Here is an 11,010-nt window from a genome sequence, read left to right as displayed (position 1 = left end):
AATCTCTGTTTATCATTTTATAGTATTAATTATAAGCATATATTTAGTCCTCTACGATAAGCATGATAATGGTCACATTTCTACTTTAGTGAGCAATTAATATATAGTTCATGGATTGAACAACATAGATTTCTTTTCTTAGACAGAAGCTGGCAAGCTTCTTATCCCATCCACATTACGAAATGTGAGAGAAGGGCAGATATTTGAATCCTCATGATTTAACTGAAGGTTAGTCGATTGAGAGAGCCTCTGCTACTAATGGCTCACGCAAAAAGTTAAGTAAGTTTGGGCGTGGTTAGTAATTAGAAGGGACAATCATTCGATGCTGTTGGCAACCTCTCCCTCATCGAGGGAGAGTGTGCCAACACTTTGGACTACCTGGAGGTGTCACATAATAATAATAATAATAATAATAATTTTTTTTTTTTTAAACATTTTATTATGTCTCAGTATAAATTACATACAATAATAATATTTTCAATATTTACAATAAGGTTTATACAGAATTTTTGAATTTAGAATATAATAATAATAATAATAATTTTTTTTATTTTTATTTTTTTTTTATTTTTATAAACGACTTATTTGTTTTTACAATGAAAATGATAAGGTTTACTATCACACAGAGTATCTGCACACACACAATGAAAAACATATTATCTTTTCTGTACAGTACGAAAATTCGATATACAAAATGCAGAGTACATTTTATAAATATGAATATACATTTTTTTAAACTAGCTAAATATGGATTGGCACCAATGTGCACACAATTCACGATACAATGCAGTAATGCAGCACACACACACAATTCAATAATAATAATTTTTTTTTTTTTTTTTACATTTTATTATGTCTCAGTATAAGTTACATACAATAATAATATTTACAGTATTTACAATAAGGATTATACAGAATTTTTTTTTTTTCTTGTCTCAGATGAATTGCATACATAGTTGCTGTAGTAATTATATGTATATAATATTTATAACGCATTACAAGTGTGTATAACAGATACTTGCAAGTTAGTAATTTTCTTCCTCGAAGCTTAGCAGAGCTTATCTGAGGAAGATAATAGATGACAGAGGGTGGAGGTTTCATGGTTGTGTTCCTATAGTGGTCACAAGCCAGGTGTTGATTTTACTGTTTGTTGGTACGTGTTTGAAAGACTTTGACTGCGATTACAGTTTAACTTTTTTTTTTTTTTTTTTTTTTTTTGTGCACATAGGGTTGGATTTAGACATGGTGTGTTTGTTTCTTTGTGTTCTTGTAGTGGTAGTTTTTTGAGAGGGGGGGGTTGTCGTGGTTTGTGTGTGTGTGTGTGTATGTGTGGTGAGGGAGAGAGAAACAGGAATTGCTCAATTTTTATTCTCGCTATAATATTTATATAGTGCCTGTTTCAGCTCTCTGTATGTTCCTAGGTTTCTGTTGTCGAACGGCAGTTTGTTTATCATGTCAGGTACGTAGAAGTTTCGGGTGGCTTTCCCGTAGTGATTGTTGTACTTATATGTTATGTAGTTTGTTGACTGTGGTCTTGTTATTTGATATGTTGTTCTGGTTACTCTATATGTTGGGCTGTAGTAGTGTTTTAACATGACTGTGTAGTGGCGTAATTGTTTCACCTTAAATATTTTGTGTTTTGTCCATGCTTCCTGCATAAGAGTGGGTTGTTCCCAGAATATCAGTTTTATCATTTTATCTTGCAACCATTGTAGCCTGTTAAGTCTGTAGTCTGCGCAGAATGCGTATGATGTGATTGCATATCTTAAAATGTTTTCTCATAATGCTTTATAGATTAGTATTTTTATGTGGGTTGGGGCAATGTCTTTTAATCTGTATAGTTTTCTTGCTATTATCCTAAGCTTAGTATGTAGGTAGTTTGTATGGCTATTCCAACTTTGATCTGCATCGAAGTGAAGTCCAAGGTAGCGTGTTGTTTTCACCTGTGTGATGGTTGTGATTTTAGGTTCTGCACTTTGTGTATAGGAGGATGAATGTTTGATAGTGAGATATTTAGTTTCTATGGGCAGGGTTTGGGGGTTTTTGAATATCATTAGCTTTGTTTTTCCAGGGTTTATATATATGCCATTTTCGGTTAACCAGTTAGTGATTTGATTGATGTCGTGTTGCATATTTTTGTAAGCGATTTTTGCAGTGTTGTGAATGGATACTATGGCAGTGTCGTCTGCATACTGGAAGATTTTACTTTTTAAGGGGAGTTGGCTTATGTCGTGTGTGTATATGTTAAATAGAATGGGAGATAGGACAGCTCCTTGCGGTACTCCACAGGTTACATGTACCTTTTTGCTGTGTGCTGATCCTATACGTGTGATGTGCTTTCTGTTTTTCGTGTATGCTAAACCATTGGAGTAGACGACCTCCAATTCCGATATGGGTAAGTTTCGTTAACAAGGTTTTATGTGTTAGTGTGTCAAATGCTTTTGTTAGGTCAATGAATACCACTAATGTTATTCTGTTTTTATCTAATGCAGCGTTTATTAGATCTGTGAAATCTTCCAGGAGTGTTGCTGTTCCTTTATTTTTTTGAAAGCCATATTGTGTTTTGGGTATGATTTGAAATTTTTCAACGTATGTGGAGAGTTTCTGATGTACAATGCGCTCCATGATTTGGTTGATTACAGGCAGCGTGGCGATAGGTCTGTAATTACTTATTATGTTTCTTTTTCCCTGTTTGTGTATGGGTGTGATTAATGCAGTGTTAATACACTTAAGTTAGGTGACCAAAAATTAAGTGTTGACTAAGAATGAACGTGATCATGTACACCTAAAATATCGAAATTTACATATCAGGTAAAATTTACATTTCCCTTCAAATGACTGTTTGAAGGGAAAGAGTCCGAATTTAGAATTGGATTAATTCGAAATGTACTGATCAGCTATAATTTTCTTTGGTTTCCGTAATAATAATAATAATAATAATAATAATAATAATAATAATAATAATAATAATAATAATAATAATCAGCCTTCCAGAAAGTGTTTAATTTTCATAGGAAATTAAACACTTTCTTCTATAACGTCCTCCTTTAAAAACGTTCTTCTAAACGTCGACTAAATACTAAACGTTGAATAAATTTTGAATGCCGATTCATTAGTGTGCAAGGTTATGCAGGTTCGCAAAGAAAGATTATTGTTATCAGAATTTACTTTAATCCAAGCAGTATTGCCATGTGCGAGAAGGGCAAATATTTGAATCCTCATAATTTTACCGAAAGTTGGTCGATTGGTAGAGCCTCTGCTACTAATGGCTCACGCAAAACGTTAAGTTTGGGCGTGGTTAGTAGTTCGAAGGGACAATCATTCGATGCTGTTGGCACACCCTCCCTCATCGAGGGAGAGTGTGCCAACACTTTGGACTCCCTGGAGGTGTCACATAATAATAATAATAATAATAATAATAATAATAATAATAATAATAATCAACCGTCCAGAAAGTGTTTAATTTTCATAGGAAATTATTTGAACACCAGGTGTCTCGCTGTGGTTAGCACATTGAAAACTAATGGACTTGTAATGTAATTTTTTCATGTCTCTAAAGAAGTGAATTAGATATGAAATATTATAATGCATTTTTAAATTTAAGTTATAATTAGAAAATTATAGTAAATTTAATGAAGTACATTACAATTGTCAGTTATTCGGAGATTTTTTGAGACTTTACATTGAAAACCACGTAATTAAGGATTCTACAGCTGTCGTATGTTTTCTTGGATCATGTTTCAGTTTGATAGTTACAGTTACTTTTTATTAACTTTATAACATAACTTGCCAGCAAAGTTTGGTCGATTGGTAGAGCCTCTGCTACCAATGGCTTACGAAAAAGTTAAGCAAGTTTTAGCGCGGTTAATAGTTGGAAGGAGAGCAATCGTTCTATGCTGTTGGCACACTCTCCCTCGATGAGTCTTTGGACTCCCTGAAGGTGTAATAATAATAATAATAATAACATTTTGAATGTCTGATGACATAACAGTCATGAAAAGGTGTGGTTATTTCAGTAAATTTGAATTCCTAATTCAACATTTTGTTTCGTTATGATTTGAGATTAACACATAATGCAGAAGCTGCTAACGATTTCTACCTTATTGTACTACAATTTACTACGTTACTGTAATGTGACCTTTCGTCACAAAACAAGCCTCATGACCCATCGTATTTTAGTCCACACTTGGTTTTATTTTACTTTCCAGATTATATTCGCCATTACGAGCAGTTAAAACAAATATTTGCTTGTAGTGAGAAACTAGTAGCAAATTCTGATATATTGAAGATGAGACATTCTTGGGAAATATATTCCATCTCCTGTTAATACACTTAATTTAGGTGACCAAAAAATAAGTGTTGACTAAGAATGAACGTGATCATGTACACCTAAAATATCGAAATTTACATATCAGGTAAAATTTACATTTCCCTTCAAATGACTGTTTGAAGGGAAAGAGTCCGAATTTAGAATTGGATTAATTCGAAATGTACTGATCAGCTATAATTTTCTTTGGTTTCCGTAACAGACTAAAAGGTGCCTGTTTGAAATTATATGGTGTATCTGAATTAAATATGGACCGATGTCTGATAAAAAAAAAAGATTATTTACAAATGTGACCACGAAATTGACAAGGGGAGGGGGAAAAAAGTCACATCAGTGTTCAGGTGTGGGAAGTAAAGGAATCCTAAACTTATGTCCAATGAGATAACACAGAAAATGTTAGGCTATGGTATTTGGATAGGTTAGCCATTAGAAAAAAAAAATCCAAATTAACTCATTTAAAGCACTGAAGTTAAAATCTCACTAAAACAGTACTTCCCATGTGGGTAAACATTTGAATGTAGGTTTATTGTTATTGCTTGACACGTCCAAGGATTCATTACAGGAGTGCACTATTCCACTCTAAACATCTTCCAGCTACTACTACCACAACACTACTACCCTCAACACACAACAGCATTTACCACCTACTATCACCAACAGTATATTTTGTTGCATGTGTTCTCATGTCCGATTTGAGTGTATGCATGATGAAACATCTGAGTTTCTGGCAAGAAATACCCTGCTACATCCATATGAGATTAGATAACTCACTTTCAATTGAAAAAGCTCACATAAAGATTCCTCTCAAGAACTCTCACCTCCAATAATTATGAAAGCTGAGATGAGTCATTCTACCTCAGATAGAGGTGTAATGATTTATTCTCGTAGATGCAAAATAGTACTGATCAGCAAACACATGTAGCTAACAAATGTAATATCTCTCTCATTTTGTAGAATGTTCCAAATAACCAAAAACTTTAATATAAGCTTCTCACTTGTGATTCTTAACCTGCATTGTTTTTTTCTTAAGCAAATTGCATATCCATCGCAATTGGTTCTATGTTTTTTTTCATTATTCCTTGCTGATGGGAACAGTGGATGTCTAGTAGTCAGTTCATTTCATTGGCAAGTATGCAAAGTCACATATCTTAAATGTGTGAAGAAAAAATAAAATCTACAAGCTACACAGTGTGCCGATTAAGTAATGAGACAACAATTATGTGCAAACTAAAGCATTATTTTTTGGATCTGTCAATTACACAGATTCAAAATAATCTCCCTCCAACTTCACACCACATTTCCATCTATTGTACAGGTGTTTGAAGGTGCAGTGGAAGTCCTGAATGGGAACCTTTTTTAGTGTCTGGGTCACACCTTGTTGGATGTCCTCAATATCACTGAACTGCTCCTCTTTCAAGGCACACTTCATCTTTGGGAAGAAGTCTGCGGGAGCCGAATCTGGCAAATAGAGTGATGTTCGATCACACAGATTGACTTCGAAGCCAGAAACTGCTTCATAGGCAGTGAAGGGCAAATCGAACACTGCACATTGCATAGATGCATTGTCATGCAACTGAAACCGATTGTTGTTGTGGAACAGTTCTTTCCTGACACATCACATGCAGACGTTGCATTACTCCTAAATAATACTGACCATTCACTGTGGTGCCCTCTGGAACAAATTCGCAGTGGATAATTCCAGCAGCGTTAAAAAAAAACAATGATCATTGTCTTGACACGTGATTTTTACAACCTGACTTTCTTCTACCAGAGAGAAAACATTCCATGCTCTGGCATTTCATTTCTGGATCAAACTGAAAACACCAACTTTTGTCAATGATGATAATTCTTTGCAATACATCACGATCTTGATCAACTGCATGGATGAAATTTTGATAACATGCAACCTGGTTCTCTCTCTGTTCATGTGTCAATGTGTGTGGCACAAAACTCAAACAAACTTCCTCTCGTGCAGTTCTCTTTCTATGTTTAATCCAGTCATTTCTTTACCGACACCAAGCTGTACAGCAAGTAGCCTAGTGGTTATTCCCCTGTAATGGCAACAGTTTCCCCTAACTTTTATCACATTTTCATTTGTCTGTGCAGAAACTGGCCATCTACTCTTTTCCTAATTTACAGTAAAATTTTATCACAGTTCTTTGCTCATGATGCAACTTCTGACACACTCCACTCCCACATTCTTACTTCAACAGTTGCCACACAAATCTGCATTGTTACCTGACTTGAAAGTTGCACCTGCAATTACAACACACTCAAGTGGTCGAACCTATAAACACGTTTGTTACTTTTATTCAAAGGGCTGTCCTGAAAAAAAACAATCTCATTTCTTAACAGGCATACTGTGTATGTATTACATAGATGAACTGTACTACAAGAAATTGATGAGACCAGGTTACTGGTGGACAGATATTTGAAGTTCAGAGGATATATTGCAAAAGTAGTCAAATTACATCAAAGGATCATTTAGATGTTGAGAAACACACACTGACAAACTGCAACATGAAAGTTACTTTTTCCCTTTATGTGGTTTTAACATTTGGACAACTGCAAAGATTTGGACATCTGGGTTGCAAGACATGGGAGTAGTAGCAAGATTTAGAGGTTTAGTGACAGTAGTAGTAGTTGACAGTTTGTGAAGTACTCATTATGATGATGCACTTAAGGTTGGTAGGTTATTGACTCAGAAGTGATACCAAGATTGAAGTAATGCAGAAGTCATATTTCAACCTTGGTATCACTTCTGGGTTCTGGATCCCACTAATGAGACTCAATAAAAGTCGAAAACGGTCTGTGTATTGATCCCTACCATAATTCACAGCATTATACATGTCCATAAAGATATGTGCTTTGCATTATGGGATACTAAGGCAAGCGATGTGAAGTCATTAGCCTCTATATACAAGTTGCCTGGTCGTGAAGTTACTTTGTGCACAAACTTTGTTTACACTTGGATGAAGGATTAAACCAAGAATATAATTTCTTGCATCTTTAATTTATAGTATGTACAAAGATTGGACAGAATAATGGAAACACTTTTTATACATACATATTTCTTTATTAGGATGGTGTTGGACCACCTTTTGCCTTCAGTACAGCCTGAATGGGCTCTAATAAGTTGAATAGTTTCTGGTGGAATTTTGTTCCATTTTTCTTGAACATCTTCAAATTGTTTTAAAGATGGAGGTGGGAATCTCTTTCTTATTCTAGTCTCCAAAAATTGACCAGAGTGGTTTGAATAATGGTCAAATCTGGTGATTGTTCTGGTCAGGAAGATGTTGAAGTTCACCTTCATGCTCTTCAAACCATGACTGTACAGTCCAAGCTTTGTGAATGGGGCATTGTTGTCTCAGAATACTGCATTGTTGTTTGGAAATAACATTTGTATCATGAGGTGCACTTGATTACCCAAATTATCCAAATAATCACTTGCAGTAATTCTTCCATGAAAAATAATAATGGGATGAACAGAATTCCACGATATTGCTGTCCAGACCATCACATTAAATTTGCGGTATTATTCCACATCCAAACTCAAAACCATAATTGATTTTGTTGGGGCCTGAAAAAAAAACAAAAAAAACTCATTCTTTCATAGACCTTGTAAAACTTTTCTTTCCATTGAGGCCTGTAACACGAGGACCAGTGGTGGCTCGTGAAGCTTTAAGTGGGGGTGCTGCCTATACAAAATAATTTTAAAATAATTCTTTTTTTCCTAATTTGCAACTAATTTATTAATAAATAAATCTGTAGATTTATTTATTAATAAATTGGTTACTGATTAGGAAAAAAATAATTTTTTTTCCTAACCACTGATGAGGACACTGAACCAAGAATTTTTGCTTTATGTCCTCACTGAAGAGTTTCAATGGTACAGATTTGAAATTCTTGCTCTACAAGAAGTAAGATGGATAAAAAAAAGTGACAGTCAGAAGTGTAGCATTCAACCCATACACTCAGGATTGGGAAGATGACAAATATCTACAAGGTGTAAGGCTGTTAATTAATAGAAATGTAAGTAAGGCTCTTCTTGGATATAACTGTGTTAATGCAAGACTTCTAACTGCTAAGTTTAAAACTAGGATTAAACCTCTGAATGTGACAAGTTGCTCTAGTCCTACTGAGGATTCAGAAGATGGAGAGAAAGAGTGTTTCTTTAATTAGCTATGAGACATACTAGGCAGTTTTAAGAAAGGTGACATAACAGTGATTTTGGGAGATCACTATGCAGGAGTAATTGTACCATTTGGAATTGGTATCTGCAGTGGCAGTAGTGAGAGATTCCTCCAGCTAAATCTAAGCTAAATGAACTGAGAATAACCAACACCTGTTTCAAGCATAAAGATATTTAAGTGTACACTTCAGTCTCGCCTTAGGAATTGGTAACTGCAGTGGCAATGGTGAGAGATTCCTCCAGTTATCTAAGCTAAATGAACTGAGAATAACCAACACCTGTTTCAAGCATAAAGATATTTAAGTATACACTTCAGTCTCACTTTAGGTATCCACAAAAACATAATTATATTTTAATTAATAGTAAATAGGCAAGTTCTATGCAGAACACTTGAACATACAGAAGTACAAAAATAGGTGTCAGGTTTCCAAACATTTTGTTAAGAGCACATTGAAACCTGAAGCTTTGAAAATGTACTACATAACCTATCATTGCTTCTTTTAACACTAAAACATTGAGTAGTTTTACCATATTTTACCATATGTCGTTCGGATGTTATGAAAGAGCCAGCCTGCAAGATTGTAATGTACAAGGTGTGTATGTGGGGGAGGGGGGGATGGCTTCAAGAAGGTTGTGCATGAAACTAGTCAGTCTCTTTTAAGGGTTAGAAAGAAGGGGGGAAAAAAAGCACTATTATTTCAGCAAGGATACAATGTAATTAGTTACTGAAAGAATAAAATGTAGAAAGAGGATGGAGTAGCACCCAAATATTTTGAATAGACTAAGATGCAGGGAAGTTAATAAACATGTAGAAGCAAGTTGGAGAGAATTATCATAGCTGGAGTGCTGTGATCAAAAAAGACTATTAGCATGTTTAAAAGTTTGTTGATTTTTATGTAATGGCAGGCATAACATTTGACCTCCATTGAGTCAAAGGATCCATTAAATTTATGAAGTTATTAAACAGATATTCAGGAAGAGGGAGAATGGAGTGAAGCCTTTAAAAGATAAAAATAAGAACACAGTTGAAGCACACCATGCCATTATGGCAAAAGTGCACAAAGCATTTCAAAGAATTTTCAGTTTTGTAACCAAGCGAATAACTCAGTAAATAACAAGTTCCACTTCCCAATTTGATATCGGTCCTGTTACACTGGCTATAAATACATTAACCTTCATTAATCATCCCTGTCCTTTACTGTTTGAACTATGCATTCCAGATTATAGGCTTCTTTGGGTGTTCTCCAAACACAAACCCTTCCTGATATAGGAAACAGCATGAAGATTGACTCATCTGATCATATCATGTTTCCAGTTTTCTAATGGCTAGAATGATGTCAAATTTAAGTTAGAAAGTCACGACACCATTGTTTATGCATCTGCACATTCTTTTCAGTAATCAGATGTTTAGCAATTGCAGCTCTACCATGAATATTGGATGCATGTAGTTCACATCAGACAGTTTTTATGGAAACAGGTTCTGCAAGATGAATGTTCAGTTCTGCCATTACCTGTACTACAGTAGTTCTGTGATTTTTTGAAACAATCCTTCTCAATGTCTGATCTCTTTCTGTTATTTTTGATTTTTACCCACTGTTTCTTTTCAGTGATGTTGTCTTGCCATAATCTGTGTATGCTAACATAACCTTAGAAGCTGTTGATCTTGATACACCTGATAATGTGGCATTTTTTGTCACTGATGCTCCAGCTAAACGTGCACCAACTATTTGTCCTCTACAAAGTCAGACAAGTGTTCCATTTTCTGATTTTTTAACACAAATTATCATGCAGTATAATCACTAATGCACTTGTATGTGAACTACAGAGTGCAAACAAAACAAAAACAAACAAAGAATATTCAGTGCTACTATCATAATTTTTTTCTGTGTAGCCAACACAAATTCTATTCATAAATATCGTACTGTTTTCATTACGTTGTCCAACTGTTGTATGTAGTGTATATACATATATGTGTGTGTGTGTGTGTGTATGTGTGCGCTTGTCTATTGAGAATGGAAGTTACATTTTGCCATAGATTGATGCCAAATTTATTTTTAAGTATATTAACAAGCTGTAATTTTCTCTTCTCAAAAATGCCAAGTAGATGCTTAGTATCAGCAATGCATTCATTAAGTAGCACTATTTTTGTTGTACTATAGCTTCTAATTTGTGTGGAACTTTTCTTTAAATTCAATAAATATGAGAATAATACCAGGCATTTTACACCAACTTAGAGACACTAACCCGTTGAAACCTTTGGCTATCTTTTGTTATAATCTGTCCAATTCTCTAACATATCTGTATATAGCCTTACCATGCAAGCATACTATAGAAGTATGTAGACGTTGCTGATTCATGAATATGTGATTAAGAGTTTATAAGGCAGAACACCGGAATAAGATTTATTTTAATTGACAACACGACATTTCATCCTAATTGGACAGGATTTCTTCATGTGTAAACATACAAATTAATAGACAAAACAGTAAGG

The 11,010-nt window shown here is 34.6% G+C and overlaps 1 protein-coding gene across 7 annotated transcripts in view; it reads left to right on the top strand.

Moving 5' to 3' along the window:
• The first annotated feature begins 3,103 nt into the window (after positions 1-3,103).
• The window catches only part of eIF2Bgamma (eukaryotic translation initiation factor 2B subunit gamma), a 234,200-nt gene continuing 226,293 nt past the window's right edge, over positions 3,104-11,010 (top strand). For 2 of the 7 annotated variants that reach the window (XM_090410365.1, XM_090410368.1), the window contains exon 1: positions 3,368-3,536. In XM_090410365.1, coding sequence (XP_090266491.1) covers positions 3,535-3,536 — 2 coding nt within the window. In that variant the 5' untranslated portion in view covers positions 3,368-3,534. The other 5 variants (XM_090410366.1, XM_090410367.1, XM_090410369.1 and 2 more) reach the window with 4 other exon arrangements.

Source organism: Typopeltis vanoorti, chromosome 20 (assembly GCF_054136105.1).
Source record: "Typopeltis vanoorti isolate ZY-2024b chromosome 20, IOZ_Tvanoo_1.0, whole genome shotgun sequence".
Lineage (NCBI taxonomy): Eukaryota > Metazoa > Arthropoda > Arachnida > Uropygi > Thelyphonidae > Typopeltis > Typopeltis vanoorti.
The sequence above is the reverse complement of the archived record's forward strand: the minus strand, read 5'-3'. Positions and strand labels throughout refer to the sequence as shown.